At 40.6% G+C, this 21,053-nt stretch overlaps 2 protein-coding genes across 12 annotated transcripts in view; one reads left to right on the forward strand and one right to left on the reverse strand.

Annotated features, from left to right (window-relative positions):
• Positions 1–291: 291 nt before the first annotated feature.
• ERH (ERH mRNA splicing and mitosis factor) lies at positions 292–18,539 on the reverse strand. The gene is made up of 4 exons (XM_510031.7): positions 18,428–18,539; positions 15,019–15,106; positions 7,165–7,285; positions 292–809 (listed from the first exon to the last, which is right to left on the reverse strand). The coding sequence occupies exons 1-4, from the start codon at positions 18,428–18,430 to the stop codon at positions 707–709; spliced, it is 315 nt and encodes a 104-aa protein (XP_510031.1). The 5' UTR covers positions 18,431–18,539; the 3' UTR covers positions 292–706.
• SLC39A9 (solute carrier family 39 member 9) overlaps positions 18,188–21,053 on the forward strand; it is a 67,252-nt gene continuing 64,386 nt past the window's right edge. For 5 of the 11 annotated variants that reach the window (XR_010150963.1, XR_002939303.3, XR_008539257.2 and 2 more), the window contains exon 1: positions 18,821–19,662. Coding sequence is in view for 4 of the 11 variants with exons in the window: in XM_009428020.5 (XP_009426295.1) it covers positions 19,567–19,662 (96 nt within the window). In the remaining 7 variants the exon portion in view is untranslated. Of the gene's footprint in view, positions 19,663–21,053 lie in introns of all 11 variants that reach the window. The other 6 variants (XR_010150962.1, XM_009428021.5, XM_063792951.1 and 3 more) reach the window with 5 other exon arrangements.

The raw sequence follows: 21,053 nt of genomic DNA on the forward strand, positions 1-21,053 counted from the left end.
TCTGCTGCTGCTGCTGCGGACAAGCTTTATCACCAGAAAGTCATTTATAACGTTTGCGTCAATAGTAGGTACAAACCTTGGAGCTATAATTAAGATTCATTTAATTATGCTGGAAAAGTGAGGTAAAAGTGTTATTAGCTTCACATAAATCACAGCAAAATGTGTTGCGCACTACTTAAACTTTCTTCAAATTCTTTGTGTAGCAGCTATTGGTTTTTAAACTTAAAATGAAAAAATGCTTTGCAAGAAAATTCAATGTTCAAAGACAAAAAAAAAAAAAGCACTCAGGGAGAAAATATAACTAAAGGACATTTATTTATTTTTACCAAGACTTTATCTTGAGGACATGGCTAAACTGCATTTCCACCCCCCACCCCATCTTGAAGAAGGGTTAGTATGTGAATGTTATAAAGTAGATATGAACAGTTGAAGGACTGGAACCAACATTAAGTGACGAAGAACAACTTCCATCTAAATCATCATAAAAATGTTTAAGTAAAAAAAAAAAAAGAAAGAGAAAGAAAAAGAGGAGGTAACGGGGGTTTCCGATTGAACAAGATCCTCACATTTCATCTAATACGGTCAATCTTGGCTAGAGTATAACAAAGTGGAAACAGGATTACTATGATACAAAACTTCCACTACAGCACGCTGTACACACCTGTGTTCCAAGCCCACCCCAACCCCCCCAGTGCTTCCAACACAATTATTTCCCAGCCTGTTGGGCCTGCCGACGAAGGAGCACGTAGATCTTCTCTTTAATCCAGTCTTTGTTATAAGGCTGGTATGTCTGGGTATCAGCTCGGTAACTGAGGAGAGAAAGGGAATAAGCAAAGTCACAGTGGTCAATCACTGCCAGGTGTTTAAATCCCCAAATTATAACTGCCCAATGATGGCATAGATGTGCACATTTCCAAAAATGAACTTAATGAAAAGCTGAAAGAGCTACTTACACAGTCGTTGAATTTTAAGTGACATGAACTTTATATCACCTAGTACAATCTTATAGTGGAAAAAGAAAACATGACTTAGAATTTTTAAGTTAAATGCCCAATATGTTACATATCTACTTCTTGACAAAGTATGACCAGAAACCATGTGTTCTTCCTCCTACATAGTTTCTATTTTTATGGTTCCTTTAGTGATTAAAAAACAACAACAAAAAAATTGGCTGGGTGCAGTGGCTCATGCCTGTAATCCCAGCACTTTGGGAGGCTGAGGCGGGTGGATCACTTGAGGTCAGGAGTTCAAGACTAGCCTGGCCAACATGGTGAAACCTTGTCTCTACTAAAATACAAAAATTAGCTGGGCATGGTGGTGCACGCCTGTAGTCCTGCCTACTCGGGAGGCTGAGGCAAGGGAATTGCTTCAACCGGTGGAGGATGCAGTGAGCCGAGATCGTGCCACTGCACTCCTGTGAGTGAGACTCCATCTCAAAAAAACAAAAACAAAAACAACAATACTAGAACAAACTTTAGATTTGCAATGTTTATTCTGAATTAACTAAAAAACCTTTAAAAAAACATGTACTGGCAACAAAGATTTCTTGCTAATTTCCCTCCCCCTGTAAAGTATTAAGGAAATCTTAAACCTATATTTTAGGATTTGCTTTTTAAAATAAATAATGCTAGAGGCCTATGGAGAAGAATTATCAGAAGATATAGTAAGCTCCAAAATATCTCTAATCAGAAGGAAAAGGAGTACACAGACTAGCATTAGCAGTAAAACTCCAATGGGACTGTGAGTAGTATCTAGTAAGATGTCACAGAGTACTGGGTGTCGCTTTAAATTCTTATCTGAATTAACTCATTTTTACAACCCTGTGAGTAGGTACAATTATCCTCACTTCCCACCACCCCCACCACCGACCCCTGCTTTTTTTTGAGACAGAATCTCACTCTGTAACTCAGTCTGGAGTGCAGTGGTGCCATCTTGGCTCACTGCAACCTCTGCCACCTGGGTTCACATGATTCTCCTGCCTCAGCCTCCTGAGTAGGTAAGACTATAGGTGTGTGCCACCACGTCCAGCTAATGTTTTGTATTTTTAGTAGAGACCAGGTTTCACTATGTTGGCCAGGTTGGTCTTGAACTCCTGACCCTCAAGTGATCCAGCCGCCTCGGCCGCCCAAAGTGCCGGGATTACAGGCGTGAGCCACCGCACCTGGCCTCCTTTTTCATAAATGAGAAACCAAGGCTTTAAAAAGTGAAGCAAGTTATTAGCTAGGTAATGCTGGACTGGAGATAGATTTTAAATACTCCTGACTCCAGAGTCCTCACTGTTAATCACTAAGTTAGAAACCTAAACTACAATTTTTGGCAAGGGAAATAAATTCCAAAGTAGGAATGCTTTATACAATTAACATCATATTCTTCCTCTGAACAGTAAGGTCACAATCTGGTTTATTAAAAATGTACAAGATTCCCATTTTTAAAAATGCTTAACCAAATTTAAAAATTCTAAAATTTAATTTTTTCTGAAAACTCTTTGTCCATGCTTCCTAATTAAATAAGCTCTAAGCTAGTCTACTGCAAAATGTAGCAGAAGAGACTATAACATTTATATTAACACTGGAAAATAACTTAAAAAGGAACAAAATTTCTCACAATTATCATATCTGGGTGGGACAGGCTTTGTTTATACCATTCCCCCCAACAAAAGTCACTCTGGTTTGTGAACATTAAGGAATCCATCAACTTGCATGCAATTTTCCAACTCATCAAATAGTAGGCCAGGTGCCAGTGGCTCACGCCTGTAATCCCAGCACTTTGGGAGGCTGAGGCAGGCGGGCCACAATGTCAAGAGATCAAGACCATCCTGACCAACACTGTGAAACCCCGTCTCCACAAAAAAAAAAAAAATACAAAAATTAGCTGGGCGTGGTGGCACGCACCTTAGTCCCAGCTACTCGGGAGGCTGAGGCAGGAGAATCGCTTGAACCTTGGCGACAGTGCAAGACTCTATCTCCAAAAAAAAAAAAAAAAAGCAATAATGCCTTCTTTATGGAAAGCTGTGTGTCGATGGCTGTTAACTGGCACTTGAAAATGAGACAATTAAATGTTAAATACTTTAATAAAATGCCTAGTCATTGGCACAGATGAATCTTTTAACCTATTGTTATGGTCAATGAATGTAGGTTTATATAAGAACAGAAGCTGTGGGTCTGGGCAGTGAAATCAGAAATGTCTTCAGTGATAACTTCTCTTACTGATCAGGAATACCTCTTGTCATTATAATAACTGACAGTTTAAATGTTCTTTATGTCTCTAAGCAAACAAGAAAATACTGCATGATCAAAAGGGTATTATTTTCATCTTACAAAAAGCTTATTTAAAAAACATACAGATCAGAAAACTGGAAAAATCTGACTCTGACTTTAAGTATACGAAATACAAATTTTCATGCCTACATTTTATTATTAATGCATGGTCAGTTTGCTCTGGGTTTAGTCATGTTACAAAGTAGAATCTTATTTATTCCATTTCCACCTATGCTGTTTAAAAAGAATTAATTTAAAAAAGTCCTAGGTCACTGCCATGTAAATTTAATAGAAGCTATGAGCACACAACCATCTACAAACCAAAAATGGACCCAGTCTCTGGTCTGAGTAGTAACGGCCCAAATCACAGGATGTGCTGTGGCAGTGGGTGACCTCTTTGGAAACAATACCTGATTTCTCCTGAATATTCAAAGAACAAAAAGGACATAACCAAAGTCACCTGGGGAAAATAGTTTTAAATCCTAAATTTGATTCTGAAAGTTTTTCAGAGGCCAAAAAATTTTCAACATTAGAAACAAACATAAATTGTTACAGGTTTTCAAGCTATGATAATTTACGGTTTTTAACACTCTGAAACTACTAAAAAACCATAAATTATCATTAACCTCTCTTCTATATTTCTGGAAATACTGTAGGTGGGAAGAATTATCTAGGTAATAATTAAAGCTTTCCCTCTATTTTGCTTTAATATAGCAAATATTGTATTAAAAATCAGTTTAGTATGCTAGATATGGTTTCTAGTTTACATTTTAAAGTCTAATGCAGCCGGGCACAGTTGCTCATGCCTGTAATATCACTCCTTGGGGAGGCTGAGGAAGGAGGATCACTTGAGCCCAGGAGTTTGAGACCAGCCTGGGTAATATAGCAAGACCCTGTCTCTAAAATTTTTTTTTTATAAAGTCTAGTACAAAGTTAGAAAAGTTATGTTCTGTCATTAATGACATACTTGTATATCATTAACATGTCACTTGTAACTGTTTTACTCTGTTCAATTTTCGTATTGTTGAAAAAACCTCAACACCTTTTAAATCTCACTTGAAATTTATAATTTATCTCACACGTAGACATTAAAATTGATATCATTCTACTCCTGGCAAATTTAAGAACATGCTTGTAATTAAAAATAAAACTCTATCCTGACTTCTTCAATCTAGTTGAAAAGGGAGTTGCTGCATATCTAATAATGCTGTGCTCAGCAAGCACTTGATCCTCACAAGGAGTCTTATGAACTAGATTTGTCTGAATTTTACAAATTAGCAAACTAAAGTTTAGTAATACAAAGCTGCCTTGTCAAAGGGAGCTAGCAAATGGTAGACCCAGGATTCAAACCCAGCTATGTCTAATTCTGCCACTCCAGGTAGCTCTTAACCACAGCCTCCCAAGACAAGTAAAACATGATCCTTTGCTTCAAGTTTACTTCCCACTTACTGGGAGTAAGTACGACATCCCAAAAGCGTCAGGATTACATCCTGAATGTTTCAGTAAGGTTCTTTTATAAAACCATAAAGACAACCATTAATTTTTAATCAATGCAGAATATAGCTCTGTAATATAAATAAGGGAAATAGAAAATTATCAATAATTTTAGAAAGCTATTACTCAAATAACACAAGTGACGTGCATTTATATAACCAATATTTACTCAGCACTAATTATGTACCAGAGATGCAGCAGTGAAGAAACACAAAGCAACTTCTTCTTAAATTCTATCAATTAATATACACATTATTGGTAATTTCATATCCAGTGGATGATTCTGTCAACACTTAGGCCTCCCAATTCCATGAAGTCTTTTCCTCTAATGATCTCATCTCCTACCCTCTCTTGGCCAGATCCCTAGACCTTGTCATTTCCAACTACTTCAATTTCCTAATTTCAAGCATGTCATTCTCTGATCACCACTTCCTAACACTCTAATGTGAGCAATCCTTGATCCAGTGGGACCTACAATGAACTGATCTACCTCTGTTTCCAGCACCTCCGCCTACACCCCCAATTAAAGCTCATGGTCATTCAGTCGTTGCTGTTATCCTCATATATGCCCTCAACCTTTAGCAAAATCTTTACTCTCTACCTACTCCTCACCTGTAACCATCCAGGTGAGAGAGACTAGGAAAAAAATCCCATTATCACAATGACTGATTTCACTTTAAATCACTATCAGATAGGTACTTTGGAGGACACTTAATGCATCCCTGAATTAATTGCAGTTCCCTAATTCTTTCACCTTCCTAGCTTATTTCTTACTTTTCCACAAACCTGTAACACCTGTTTCAAATGATGTCCTTGCTCCTTATCTTTCTGAGATAACTGAAGCATACAGAAGATAATTCCCCCCAGCTCCCAAATTTGCCTGTCCTCCCTTTTTTATGATTGAACTGTCCAAGAGCCAATTTGAGCTATCAGTTTCTCCTTCTCTGGTACATCATCCCATCAGCCTGCAAACTTACCATTACTTTTCCCACTTAAAAAAAAAGCAATTTCTTTCTCCAGCTACAACCCCATTTTTCTGTTCTTTCAAGCAAAATTCTTAAAATAAAAAAAAGGAAAAAAAAAAAAAAAAAGCAAGCCTGTAATGGCCACCTATAAATCCTCTCTTTTCATTCCCTTCCATACACTGAAATCTGTAAGCATTTTACTCCTGGCACTCTACCACAACTGTTCTGGAAGTCACCAAAGACTTCCACAGTGTCAAATCCAGGGGTCAATTAAATTCTCAGTCCTCACGTATCTGTCCTATCAATGATATGACACACTTCTGCATTTGGCTTCCAAGATATCATTGCTCCCTGCTCCTCCAATCTCCTAAGACTCTCTCCTTCACTCATTCCTCTGCAGCCTCAAAGGCTTCCTTAATGACTTCAAACATGCTAGGCACTCCTACTTCAGGACTTCTACACTAGCTGTCCCTCGTCCCCTCTGTCTGGTATGTTTTTCCTATAGATGTCTGAATGGCTTAAAGTACCATGCAACATTCATTTGAATGTTCTGAGTGATCAAAGTGAAATGGCTACAACCGGAACACAATGAAGAGGTACAGAAAACAAAACTCAAACATCCCAAGGAAATGCGTGTTTTGGAACTTTTGGGGAGACAGCATGGTGCAGCCACATTCCATGATTGGCTCCAGTGGTGATCCAGGAAGTGCCTATGAGTAAGACTTGTATATTTCTCATCACTGCTCTTTCAACTTCTAGCACAGCACCTGACATGTAATAAATATTCAAGTATCTGATGATTGAGTATTGTATCATAAGGTGCTTCCATTTTCCTCGGTTAAATGAGCTGTATTTACACTCAATTTCTGTTTGCTAATGTAAAAAAGATTAGGTAAGTCTACAGTAACACTTTATGCTCCTTGTTAGTAATTGCCAGAAGCAGATTATTAACAAATATTATTATTTGTTAATAATAATAATATTATTAACAAATATGTTAAAAAATCTCACTCTAACATACCAAAATATACGTACTTACACAGGGTAGGATTGAAATTAAATTTCAGCTATACACATATTTAAGTTTTTGAAATGTCATGAAAAAAAGATAATCTTAGTTTTAATCCAAAACCAATGGCTTTAGGACAAAGACTGTAAAGGAAAAAAAAAATTAGGTATAAGGAACAAACAAGAGGGACATGGAACTTCTGAATTAGGATCCTTTCTGGATACTAACTATATCAATTAGCAAAGTTATTTTTTTCTGTGCCTTTGGCTTTATGTTGCCAATCTCTTATTTCTGTAAGAGAAATATTAATTACTATACACTATGCAAATGAAAAGATCAGTATCAGGCACATAATTAGCTCCCAATACCATAAATCACCTCAAACAGACAGAAAAGCAATAGAAAATACAAGATAAAAGACATGTTGGCTAATACTTACACCAGGCAGCTGAGGTCTGCCAGATCATCGATGAAATCAAACAACTGACTGATGTCATATGTGATAGAGGGACTGTTGGGATTCATTCTTTTCAGATGTTCTTCATACATTTTACAAACACCTAAGAAAGGATAGGAAAAAAAGCAAAATCTTACAATCGCATACACTTCTAGATATGAGCAGTGCTTATGAGCTGTGCTATATGTTGATATCATATTTACTTTAATAAAGTTGGGCTGGGGAAAAGATGATAGATTGATGGCTTTTGATTATTGCCACTAGCAAATACTTTTTTATTTTATAAATTCACCAGGTCAGGTGTAGTGGCTTACGCCTGTAATCCCAGCTCTTTGGGAGGCTGAGGCAGGAGCATCACTTGAGCCCCACAGTTTAAGACCAGCCTGCCTGGGAAACACAGGGAGACCTCATCTCTACAAAAATTAAAAAATTAGCCAGGCGTGATGGCGTGTGCTTGTGGTCCCAGCTACCTGGGAAGCTGAGGTGGGAGAATCACTTGGCTGCAGTGAGCCATGATTGCATCACTGCACTCCAGTCTGGGCAGCTGAGAAATTCACCACAATGTTGGTGTAACTATTTTGTGTCTTAATAATAAAATGATTACTTCAAACCACTGGAGCTAAGGGACTTTAAAGACTTGCCATCTGATGGCTCAAACAAATAACATTGTGGGTCTTAACAGGTTTTTCAGTAATTCTTCCTAAAGCCACAGAGCAAAAAAAAAATTGGCAACAAGGAAAGAGATTATCCTAAGGTATATTTAAGATCCTAGACTAGGCCGGGCACAGTGGCTCACACCTGTAATCCCAGCACTTTGGGAGGCCAAGGCGGGCGGATCACGAGGTCAGGAGATCGAGACCATCCTGGCCAACACAGTGAAACCCCGTCTCTACTAAAAAAATACAAAAAATTAGCCAGGCATGGTGGCAGGCGCCTGTAGCCCCAGCTACTCGGGAGGCTGAAGCAGGAGAATGGCATGAACCTGGGAGGTGGAGATTGCAGTGAGCCGAGATTGGCCACTGCACTCCAGCCCGGGTGACAGAGCAAGACTCTGTCTCAAACAAACAAACAAAAAATCTAGACTATGGATTCAGACAGACTTGAGTTCCAACTCTGCCCCTGTCAAACCGAGGACAAACGACGCCATTCCCTGAACCACACCTGTCAAACAGAGTTAAGAGTGCCTCTTCATAGAATTGTGAGGTTTATTTGAAATAATACACATAAAGCATTAGCACATGAACAAGGATATAAGTACTTAAATATAATAAAAAAGATAATGAGCAAAATCATTAATAGCAAGCCCACATTACTAATTATAATTAGCTACAGAGTACATTATCTATTTAGTTTTTATTCAATAATACTCTCCTTTTTTTTTTCTTTGAGATGGAGTTTTGCTCTTGTTGCTCAGGCTGGAATGCAATGATGAGATCTTGGCTCACTGCAACCTCCGCCTCCTGGGTTCAAGCGATTCTCCTGCCTCAGCCCCTCAAGTAGCTGGGATTACAGGCACCCGCCACCACACCCAGCTAACTTTTTGTATTTTTAGTAGAGACGGGGTTTTACCATGTTGGCCAGGCTGATCTTGAACTCCTGACCTCAGGTGATCAGCGTGCCTCAGCCTCCCAAAGGGCTGGGATTACAGGCTTGAGCCATCGTGCCCGGCCTGATACTCTCCTTTCTTATTCCCACAAAAGGAGAATACACCTTTTCAGTCTATTCCCGCTGTCAACTATTTTAAGACTACTATGATGAATGGATAAGTGACATAAATGCTAGTTATCTAGAAAAAACATGTCCTATACTGTATACATAAGCCTTTTATTAGCTCCAAATTAACTTTATAAATTTCCTAATAAAACTACTATTCAACCACAGAACTATTAAACAACTATCTTAGGGCTTTTTATTGCTACTGGCATACTACATTGTGATCACAGAATATCACCCATGAGTTAATGAATGGAAAGAAAATAAAAACTAGGAAAATAAATTCGTATATGTTAAAAAGGCACTGACCCACAGTTATACTTTTTTTTTTTGAGATGGATTTTTTGCTCTTGTTGCCCAGGCCGGAGTGCAATGGCGCAATCTCGGCTCACTGCAACCTCCGCCTCCTGGATTCAAGCGATTCTCTTGCCTCAGGCTCAGCCTCCTGAGTAGCTGAGATTACAGGTGTGTGCCACCACACCCGGCTAATTTTTGTATTTTTAGTAGAGACAGGGTTTTGCGATTTTGGCCAGGCTGGTCTTGAACTCTTGACCTCAGGTGATCCACCCGCGTCGGCCTCCCAAAGTGCTGGGATTACAGGCATAAGCCACCATGCCCGGCCTCCATTATACTTAATGGTTAAAGACGGGATGCTTTTCTGTTAAGATTAGGAAGAATACCAGAATATTTATTGTGCTACTTGTATTCAACATTGTACTAGAAGTTCTAGCCAGGGCAATTAGGCAAGAAAAAGAGATAACAGGCCTTCAGATTGGAAAGGAAGAAGTACAGTCATCATTATTTGCAGATGACATTATCTTATAGATATAAAATCCTAAGGAAACAATAAAAATCTATTAGAACTAAGAAATGAGTACAGCAAGGTTGCAGGATATAGGATCGGTATATGAAAATAAATTTTATTTCTATGCCTTAACAACAAGTCTGAAAATAAAATTAAGAAAACTCCATTTATAACAGCGTAAAAAAGAATAAAATTCTTAGAAATAAACGAAACAAAAGTAGTACAAAACGTGTACACCCTACACTATAAAATGTCATGGAAGGACTCTTTTCTTTCCCTTGAGACACAGTCTCATTCTGTTGCCCAGGCTGGAGTGCAGTGGCCCAATTGCAGCTCACTGCAGCCTTGACCTCTTAAGTTCAAGTGATCCTCCCAAGGATCTGTGACTACAGGTACGCGCCACCATGCCCAGCTAATTTTTGTACTTTTTGGAGAGCAGGGGTTTCATCATGTTGCCCAGGCTAGTCTCAAACTCCTGGGCTCAAGCAATCCGCTCACCTTGGCCTCCCAAAGTCCTGGGACGACAGGTGTGAGCCACCACGCCATGCAGAAAGTAAAGCCACCACACCATGCTTAATAAATGGAAAGACATCCCATGTTCATGAGTTGGAAGACCTGATGCCAATACTCCCCCAGATGATCTACGGATTCAACGCAATTCCCATAAAAATCCAAGCTGTTTTTGCAGAAACCAACAAGCTAATCCTAAATTTGACATAGAAATGCAGGAGACCCAAGACAGCCAAAATAATCTTGAAAAAGAACAACACTGGAGGATTCAAACTTCCTGATTTCAAAACTTACTATGAAACTACTCCAATCAAGACAATATGGTATTGGCATCAGGATAGGTATCTACATCAATGGAACAGAAATGAGAGTCCAGAAACAAACCCTCACATTTATGGTCAACTGCTTTTTGACAAGCATGCCAAAACAATTCAACAAAGAACAGTATTTTCAACAAATGATGCTAGGACAACAGGATAGTCACATGTGAAAGAATGAAGTTGGACACATCTCTACAACAGACCAGAGACTTAAAAGTAGGAGCCCAAACTATAAGACCCATAGAAAAAAATAAAGGCATTAATATTTGTGACCTTGGATAAACCAATGGTTTCTTAGATATGCCACCAAAAACACAAAAATATGCAAGTTAAAGTTTATAAAAATAAAAAACTTTTGTGCTCCAAAAGACACTATTAATTAAGAAAGTGAGAAGACACCACAAATGGGGAGAAAACCTTTATAAAACATCTATCTGATAAAGGACTAATGTCCAAAAATATACAAAGAACTCCTAAAACTTAACCATAATCACTCAATGAAAAATAGGCAGAAGATCTGGATACCTCAATAAAGATGCAGACGGCAAATAAGCACATGAAAAGATGACATTATATGTCATTAGGGAATTGCAAATTAAAACAATAAGATACCTTAGAATGGCTAAAATCTAAATCAGTGACAACACCAAATGCTGGTAAGGATGTGGAACAGAAACTCATTCACGCTGGTGGGAATGCAAAATGGTCCTGCCACGTCTGAAGACAGTTTGGCAGTTTCTGACAAAGCTAAACATACTTGTACCACATAATCTAGCAATCACTCTCCTACGTATTTACGCAAATGAGCTGAAAACTTAGGTCCACACAAAAGCCTACACAGAAATGTTTATAGCAGCTTTATTCATAATTGCCAAAAAATAGAAGCAACCAAGATGCTCTTCAATAAGTGAATGGATAACCAAACCATGGTACATTCATTCAAAGGAATATTATTCAGCAATAAAAAGAAATCAGCTATGCAGCCACACACACAAAAAGTAAGAACCATAAAAGCATACTGCTAGGTTGGCCAGGCATGGGGGCTCATGCCTGTGATCCCCAGACTTTGGGAGGCTGAGGTGGACGGATCACTTGAGGTCAGGAGTTTGAGACCAGCCTGGCCTACACAGTAAAACCCGTCTCTACTAAAAATACAAAAAAAGGTAGCCAGGCATGGTGGCGCAGGCCTGTAATCCCAGCTACTTGGGTGGCTGAGGCAGGAGAATCGCTTGAACCAGGGAGGCAGAGGTTGCAGTGAGCTGAGATTACGTCACAGCACTCCAGCCTGGGTGACAGAGTAAGACTCTGTCTCGCACGCCAAAAAAAAAAAAAAAAAAAAAAAAAGCTATTGCTAGGTTAAAGCAGCCAGTCTGAAAAGGCTTCATACTCCGTAACTCTAACATGACATTCCAGAAAAGGCAAAAACTAGAGATGGTAAAAAGATCAGGGGTTTGGGGGTGGTGGCAGGGAAGGAGGTATAGGTGGAGCAATGGGGATTTCTGGTAGTGAAACTACTCTGTATGATACAGTAAAGGTAGATACATGTAATTATACATGTCAAAACCCACAGAATGTTCAACACATACAGTAAACCCTAACATAAACTGCGAACTTTAGTTAATAATAATCTGTGAATATTAATTCATCAATCCCAACAAGTGTAATCAGACTAATAGAAGATGCACTAATAGGGGAAACTAAGAAGGGGAGGAAAGAAGGCGTATGCTGGAGCTCTGTATTTTCCAAACAATTTTCCCATAAGCCTAAAACTGCTCTAAAAACATGGTCTTAAATAAAGTCTTTAACTACTCTTAAAAAAAAGGGGGGGAGGAAAAAAATGCTCTGATCTACAGGGGAATATTTACTACAAGAAAAAAAAAAAGAATAATAAAATTACCATTTGGCAACCACATCATGTGAGAACTTATTTAATAATTATTTTAACTTTTTTTGTTTTAGTTTTTTAAATGGGAAATAAATCGCCATTTTTAATTTTTAGAAAAAGAGCTACCAAGTCATGAAAAGACATGGGGGAAACATAATAAATGCACATTGCTAAGTAAAAAAAGCCAGTTAAGAAAAAGCCACACACGATAATGATTCCAACTATATGACATTCTGGAAAAGGCAAAACTATGGACACAGTAAAAAGACCAATGGTTCCCAGAGGTTGAGGGTGGGGTAGGAGGGGATGAATAGGTAGAGCACAAGAAATGTTTAGGGCAGGGCAGTGAAACCATTCTGTGTGATGCTGTAATGGCGGACACATGACGCTGCGCATTTGGGAAAATCCACAGTAATGTAGGACATAAGAATGAAACCTAGTATGAACTATGAACTTTACTTAATGACAATGTATCAGTAATGAATACTGGTTCACCACTGTTACAAATGCACCACACCAGTGAAATTCATTAATAATAGGGGAAATTGTGTAGGGGTGAAGAAAGAGAGTAATATCGGAAAAACTGTAGTTTCTGTTCAATTTTTCTACAACCCTGAAACTGCCCTGAGAAATAAGAGTATTGCAGAATCAAAGACCAAACATGATAATGTAGGTTAGGTAACAATTTGCTAAGAGAGCCTGCATACAAAATCTACATCAATAGCAGACAGAAATGTCAGCAGAGAAATGGATCTGTAAAGAGATGAAGAAAAAATGCCATGTTCTTCTTTAAGAATTAGAGTAGGTGGCCTGGAGTGGTGGCTCACGCCTGTAATCCCAGCACTTTGGGAAGCCGAGGTGGGTGGATCACTTGAGGTCAGGAGTTCGGGACCAGCCTGGCCAACGTGGCGAAACCCTGTCTTTACTAAAAATACAAAAATTAGCTGGGTGTGGTGGCACACACCTGTAGTCCCAGCTACTGAGGAGGCTGAGGAAGGAGAATCATTTGAACCAAGAAGGCAGAAGTTGCAGTGAGCTGAGATGCACCACTGCACTCCAGCCTGGGCGACAGAGTGAGACTCTGTCTCAAAAAACAAAAAGAAACAAAGACACCTGCACTCATACGTTTACGGCAGTACTATACACAACAGCAAAGTCATGGAATCAACTACGTATCCATCAATGGATGACTAGACAAAGGAAATGTGGTGTATGAGAATGCATGCACACACATACCATGGAATACTACTCAGCTATTAAAAAAAGAATAAAACCATGTCTTTGCAGCAACATGGATGGAATTGGAGGTCATTATCTCAAGTGAAGTAACTCAGAAAGTCAAACATTTAATGTTCTCATTTATTAGTGGAGGCTAAATGATGTGTGCACATGGACAGAGTGGAATAACTGACACTGGAGACTACAAAAGGTGGGAGAATGGTGAGGGAAGAAAAATCACTACTGCGTACAATGTACACCAGGTGATGGCTACACTAAAAGCCCAGACTTGGTTGGTGCAGTGGCTCATGCTTGTAATCCCAGAACTTTGGGAGGCTAAGGCAGGAGAACTGCCTGAGGCTAGAAGTCTGAGACCAACATGTGCAACACAGTGACCTCATCTCTATAAAAAAACCAAAAAATTAGCCAGGTGTGGCGGCAGGTGCCTCTAGTCCCAGCTATTTGGGAGGCTGAGGCAGGAGGACTGCTTGAGCCCAGGAAACTGAGACTGCAATAAGCCATTATCACCACTGCACCCCAGCCTGGGTGACAGAGCAAGACCCCGTGTCTTAAGGAAAAAAAAAAAAAAGGCCCAGACTTTACTACTATGCAATATATCTATATAAGAAGACTACACTTGTATCCCTTAAATCTATTAAAACAACCTATTAAAAACAGACAGACACACAAACCTATAGTGCTTGAGCTTAACCAGAATATATAAGGGATACCTGTAAAATATTTCCATACTGTAACAAAATAACATGTGACAAATAATAAGAGAATATTTATAAAACAACAAGCTGCTCTGGAAAGTCACCCATTATATACATTACTTTAAAAAAAAAACACCTAATACTTGTAGCAAGGAGGATACTATATACATAATTAATGTTTAAAATGTTCAACCGGCCAAGGCAGATTACTTGAGGTCAGGAGCTCGAGACCAGCCTGGCCAACATGGTGAAACCCCATCTCTACTAAATACACAAAAAATTAGCTGGGTGTGGTGGCCCATGCCTGTAGTCCCAGCTACTTGGGAGGCTGAGGCACAAGAGAATCACTTGAACCTGGGGGGCGGAGGTTGCGTGAGCCGAGATCGCATTACTGCACTCCAGTCTGGGTGATAGAGCGAGACTCTGTCTCAAATAATACATAAATAAATAAACAAACAAGCAAATAAATAAAATGTTCAATAATTATGGTCCATCCTAAATATCTGCTTTCCCTCCTAAAATTAGCAATTCAATAAATTTGGAGGGTTGGAAGTGATAAAGGCAGGGCCTGGGGTGGATGGACTATTAAAAAAAAAAGAAATTTGGGAGGGGGAAAACCCAGTTCCTAAATGAGACATTTTTCTACCCCTTGATTAGTGTTAAACTCACCTTCCATGCATTCATTCACAGATTCGTAGTCAGCATAAGTTCTGCCTTCTGGCCTCTTGGTAGGCTGTACCAGCAAAATGGTGTGAGACTGCAGGGGGAAAACATGATTTCAATATAAGTTTCTATTTGAGAAATTCATAGTATGATAAAAAAAAAAATCCCCATTTGTAATGCAATAATGATTGCTAGTTATTAAAATGTAATTAGAGAGGCCAGGCATGGCATCCCATGCCTATAATCCTCATCCTCTGGGAGGCTGAGGGGGAAAATCACTTGAGGCCAGAAGCTTGAGACCAACCTGGGCAACATAGCAAGACCCTGTCTCTACAAAAAAATAAAATTTGCCGGGTGCATGCCTGTAGTCCCAGCACTTTGGAAGTCTAAGGCAGGAGGATTCCTTGAGCCCAGGAGGCTGAGACTGCAGTGTGCCATGATCACACCATTGCATCGGAGAGTGAGGCCCTATCTCTTAAAAGAAAAAAAAAAAAGTCATTAGGATACTTTTCCCACAAAAATATTTATGTCTTAGTCTAAGTATAGTATCTAGCTGGATTCACAACTCTGCTGTACGGTCTCCCTAAGTCTCCCAGTCCTACCGTACTTACTGCCTACAAGTAATCAGTGTAAGCTACCTTGCCCTCCTTTTTCTTTTGTATCTTTTCTTCCCAACTAAATTATAAACCTGCTTAGGTTTTCTGTCTCCAGTGGTCACTTTCCATCTTTAATGCTCTTAAGTCACTAATAAAAACTCAGATGGGCTGATGAAAGGAAACAAAAGGGGAAATAGTATAATAATCACAAGCATGGTTTCAACTTAAGCTTTTTTTCCAACCTTAGCATAAGAGCAAAGTCACATTTTATCCAGGGGTTAGACTTAACATTAAAGCAGTAGATAAATTAGCAATATAAACATATCGTAAGAATTACCCTTAAAAATCCATTAAACTATTCACCTACTAGATGACTTGCCTTACTGGGCTTTCTCATACCAAAATCACGTATTAGAATCACACAGAAAGTTAGGTTATCACACTATGAGAAATGTGAAATAATGCCCATAGCAGACAGACTTGTCTTCCACTTCGTGCTCACTGGGAAACATGTTTTTGTTAGTGATCAGTCACTAACAAATCAATCTCAGTGTTTTCTCAACGTGGGCTCTATTACATTTTGGGTTGACTGATTCTTTGTTACAAATGTCCCTTGGGGAGCAAAAAATCTCATCCAGCTGAGAATTCACTGGTCTGTTGAAAATATGACCCATCCAATTTTTTGCTACATGTGTAAGGTTAATTAAATGCAAGTATGATGCAACTCCACTGTAAATCCAGTCCCAAATCAAACTATTCACCTTTTTCCTTCTCTTCTGCTGTACTAGTATTTTTCAGCCAAAAACCAGAAAACAAAAATTTCCTAACAGGAACCCTAAACTGTTTTGGAATAACATAATTTTTTTTTGGAGACAGTTTTGTTCCTGTTGCCCAGGCTGGAGCGCAAAGGCGCGATCTCAGCTCACCGCAACCTCTGCTTTCCGGGTTCAAGAGAATCTTCTGCTTCAGCCTCCCAAGTAGCTGGGATTACAGGCATGCACCACCATGCTCGGCTAATTTTGTCTTTTTAGTAGAGATGGGGTTTCTCCATGTTGGTCAGGCTGGTCTTGAACTCCCGACCTCAGGTGATCTGCCTGCCTCGGCCTCCCAAAGTGCTGGGATTACAGGCGTGAGCCACCGCGCCTGGACAAGATGATCAGAATTTTTAACCATCAAATTGGAACTGAAATAGCTGAAGCCCAGACTTTCTGAATAAACAATGGAAAAATAGTACATTTAACATGACATGCAAAACCAAGGGTTATCATACCCTTCTCTCCCCATCAAGAACTAAACCACTTTGACTAAAAGTTTCAGAGGGTTTGACATAAAAACGGAACTTCGTGACAAGAGACGAAGGATTAACTCTCACCTGTAATAACCTGAGCAGTCAAAGCCTTTGTTAAATCGATTTAAAAGCCACAGAAAGCATCATATTAGATTATTTGTTATACAGAAGTCTTTGTAAGCTAGCTACTCAAAAAGTTTCAACAAGTCATTTAAGAAAAAATAATTTTGTAGAAACCATGTGCATTCTTGCAACAGAGCTTGCCCTATACACTAGCTATCTCAACTGCTACTGTAATAATTGTATTCCAATTCTAATGCAAATTAAAGGACTAATTTGAAAGGGTAAGAATGGAAAAAGCTATACAGCATGTTGCTTTTTATATCTAGTCTTAAAATGAACACCGGGCAAAGTTTACTATTTTCAATACTTACTGCCCAAAGACAAGGATTAAAAATCACTAAGAACATAACATGATACATTTTAAAAACTGTGGTCAACTGGTTATCATTTTTAAATGGCAATGCTTTCCTGCTCAAATTCTTTACAGATTATACCACCTCTCAAGCCAGTTTTGGTCACTTTCTTCGAATTGGAGCTTACTGATCATCCTGGTTGGGTTCTAATAGAGCTGGTCTCTGAGCTGAGCCTACTTTTCAGCCTCCAGCCCCAAGAGGATATAAATACAAATAAGTACAGGATCGAGGGCTGAGGGACGCGCCACATGCAATACCTAGAGGTCTCAAAAACAGGAAAAAAAAAAAAAAGGCAGAGCACAGGAAAACGAAAGCTGAGAAAACACTGCAAAGCAAATACGTCCTCTCCTGGCCCACATGCTGGGTATAGCTGGATCTGTCAGCTTCGAGAATAGTTAGACAACCCTGGCCCATTGTTCCTACAGCAGGCTAGAGCATTTGGAGGGAAAAATACCATATCCGGCAGGGCCCGGTGGCTCACGCCTGTAATCCCAGCACTTTGGGATGCCGAGGCGGGTGGATTGCTTGAGGTCAGGAGTTCGAGACCAGCCTGGCCAACATGGTGAAACGCCGTCTCTGCTAAAATAAAAAAACTAGCCGAGCGAGGTGGCGGGCGCCTGTAATCCCAGCTACTAGGGAGGTTGAGACAGGAGAATTGCTTCAACCCAGGAGGCGGAGGTTGCAGGGGTCTGAGATCCCGCCACTGCACTCCAGCCTGGGCGACAGAGTGAGACTCTCTATCTCAAAAAACAAAACACCTCCCCCACGTCTCCCTCTACCGAGTAACAATCGGGAGAGAGTTCATCCTTAGGCCCAAGGCACGCCTGACCCGAGCGAGCAGGCGGGCGCGCAACCGCAGGGCGGACCGGGGCTCCGAGGCCTAGAGTCAGGCCTGGCGTCCCTGCGGCGGGAAGAAGGGTCAATCCACCGACTAGAGTGGCGGGGAGCATCACGCGGCGCTACATGGGGCTCGTGGGGAGGGGAAAACGTATGGGGCTGGGGTCGCTCTGGAGGCCGGGGACTCGGACTCGGGTAGCCGCGGAGGCCTTTCTCACCATCGCGCCAAACTCTCTTCGCTGCAGCAGCTGCCGACACCGCCGCCGTTACACGAGCTTAACTACAACGCCGCTAACAGCCAATCCTCGCGAGAGGAGCCGCCGGAAGTCGTCGAAAGTGCAACGCAAAAGAGCCTTTTGGATCATAGAGGCACAGTCACTTCCGGCAGCTAGAGCAGCTACTGACTCTGTTTCAGCCATCTTCGATAAAGGCAAAAAGGTAAGGGAAAGTTTCCAAGCTTTAGGAAGAATTATTTTTTTTCAAGACGCTGTCTTCCGTACTTTCGTTATTAAACATACGGCTCAAGTGATCACCGGTATAGACAGTGACATCAGACATCTTTAATTAGCCCTACTCAAAAATGGCGGCAACGTAAGTATCCTGGGCCAGAGGTCGGTTGTAACCCGGAAGTGCCTTTGTAAAGGAGGGGGTGGTTAGACAACCCGGAAGTGGATGGAATGAAGAGATGCCACTTGGCGGCCATGGCAGCTGTAGTATCCGCGACTCCGGGTCAAGGCCCGGTCGAGTGCAGTACCATGGGCAGCACCGGGTATAGGGCAGAGACAGCTTTGTGTCAACTTTGCTGCTGAACCCCTAGGACCCATCGTTGGAGACCTGCAGGACTCCTTTCCTCATCCCAGGCTCGGAGGAGAGTTTGCTGGGACTGGTGGGCTGGTTTCCTGCTCTGGGGGGCGGATCACCTTCGGGGCCGCCTCTTGGAGACAGGGGCGCCTAGGGAACGAACAGGTTCGCTTGAGTCACTTACCCGCCGCCGCCTAAGACATTGTGCCACCCTCAATCCGACAATCGAAGAAATCGATCATTCGCACATTTTCCCCATTGACTTTTCCCATCTCTGTTAACCCACGAGAATCTAATGACTGGCATCTGAGAACCCAGAGCCTGGGACCTTAGATTGCTGTAAGCTTTCTCTGGTGCTAATATCAGCAAAAAGGGTCTGTTGCCGGGTACGTTCAAGAGGAAGGTGCCTCGTGAACACATCTGCTGGTGGGAAGGCCTAAAGAACTGGAAAGCCCACTCTCTTGGAACCACCACACCTGTTTAAAGAACCTAAGCACCATTTAAAGCCACTGGAAATTTGTTGTCTAGTGGTTGTGGGTGAATAAAGGAGGGCAGAATGGATGATTTCATCTCCATTAGCCTGCTGTCTCTGGCTATGTTGGTGGGATGTTACGTGGCCGGAATCATTCCCTTGGCTGTTAATTTCTCAGAGGTAAGAAATTCTCAATTTTCTGTCAGCTGTCAGGATGGCTGTGAGATAGTAGTTTTAGTTGCAAAGGGAAGCTGCTTCCCTAGTTAAATCTCAAAGCTGAAGGTCTCATTAAGAAAGACTATCTTTTTTAAAAGATACATGACACTTAATAATAGAAAGAAACCTCATATTCATTAGTGGAATTCTTAACCTGGGGTAGATAGATATTCCACGGAAGATCCTGGAGTATTCTGAATCCCCTAGAATTGCTTACAAAAATTTGAGGTTCTGTGCATTTACCTGGAGAGAGGCACCATAACATTTCTTTTGATTCTCAGAGGTTTCATGGAATCAAGATTCCAGATTGTTATCAAGAAAATAAATGGAGGGCTGGGCGCGGTGGCTCACGCCTGTAATCTCAGCACTTTGGGAGGCTGAGGTGGAAGGATCGCTTGGGCCCAGGAGTTCTAGACCAGCCTGGGCAACGTGGCGGGACCTTGTCCCTACAAATGAGGCTGAGGCAGGAGGATCGCTTGACCCCAAGTGGTTGAGGCTGCAGTGAGCCGTGTTTGGGCCACTGCACTCCAGCCTGGACAGCAGAGTGAGATCCTGTCTCCAAAAAAGAAAAAAAAAGAAATGGAGAATGTTATTTTTCTACATGAACTGAAATCAATATGATAACTTCTTTTTGAGAAAGTCAAACACACCTTTCTGAGGAAAGCTGTTTTGTTTTTTGGATGTCTGTACTAGAATGAATGTAAGAAAAAACTAAAATAGATTGTTCTTAACTCACATTTCCTTTTAAAGAAGGGGAGCCTTGGAATTGATATTCTGAAGTTGTTTCAAATCTATTTGCTTAGCAATGAATTTTTGGTTAATACGTTTTGACATTTTTGTTAATTTGATTGGTACCTTGAACAGACGTTAAGCGAGGGTCCCGGGAAGAGGGATAGATGAAAGCACTGTTCAGTGAACATGCTGATAGGTCCTTTAGGTAGGCAAAAGGAATTCACGAAGTGCACAGCGTTCAAAGATTTAGGGGGGAAAAACTACTACATTCAGAGGGAACAAGATTTCATGAGTTTGTCCTAGAGTTCAGCAGTAAAATAGGCCCTAGTTTCAGTGCCATTCCTGAAAGTACTTTCAAAGGAGGCCTGAAGTAGAAAGGAAAGGTATAAATGAAATATTAAGTACACCTTGAAGAAACCTGAGGAAGAGGAGACATTACAGGTGAAAATAGCCTGTGGGTGGGAAAGAAGGTGGGACAAGGTGTTGTCAGTTTGAGGAAAAGTAAAGCCCATAGCCAGATGGGACAGATGCTTAAATTGTTGCTGTTCTTTTTCTGTTTCCTTTTTAATCTGTACCCCTCAGCATCTAATGATAGCATTTAAAAAAATTACGTGCATTACCTA

The sequence above is a fragment of the Pan troglodytes genome, chromosome 15 (assembly GCF_028858775.2).
Source record: "Pan troglodytes isolate AG18354 chromosome 15, NHGRI_mPanTro3-v2.0_pri, whole genome shotgun sequence".
NCBI classification, from domain to species: Eukaryota; Metazoa; Chordata; class Mammalia; order Primates; family Hominidae; genus Pan; species Pan troglodytes.

Excerpts from the sequence above, each read along its gene's own strand:
- ERH (XM_510031.7), bottom strand. Across the intron at positions 7,286-15,018 it reads TGTGAATGAATGCATGGAAG|GTGTTTGTAAAATGTATGAA; the intron begins GTGAGTTTAACA and ends ATCCTTTCTTAG. Across the intron at positions 810-7,164 it reads GCAGACCTCAGCTGCCTGGT|TTACCGAGCTGATACCCAGA; the intron begins GTAAGTATTAGC and ends TTCTCTCCTCAG.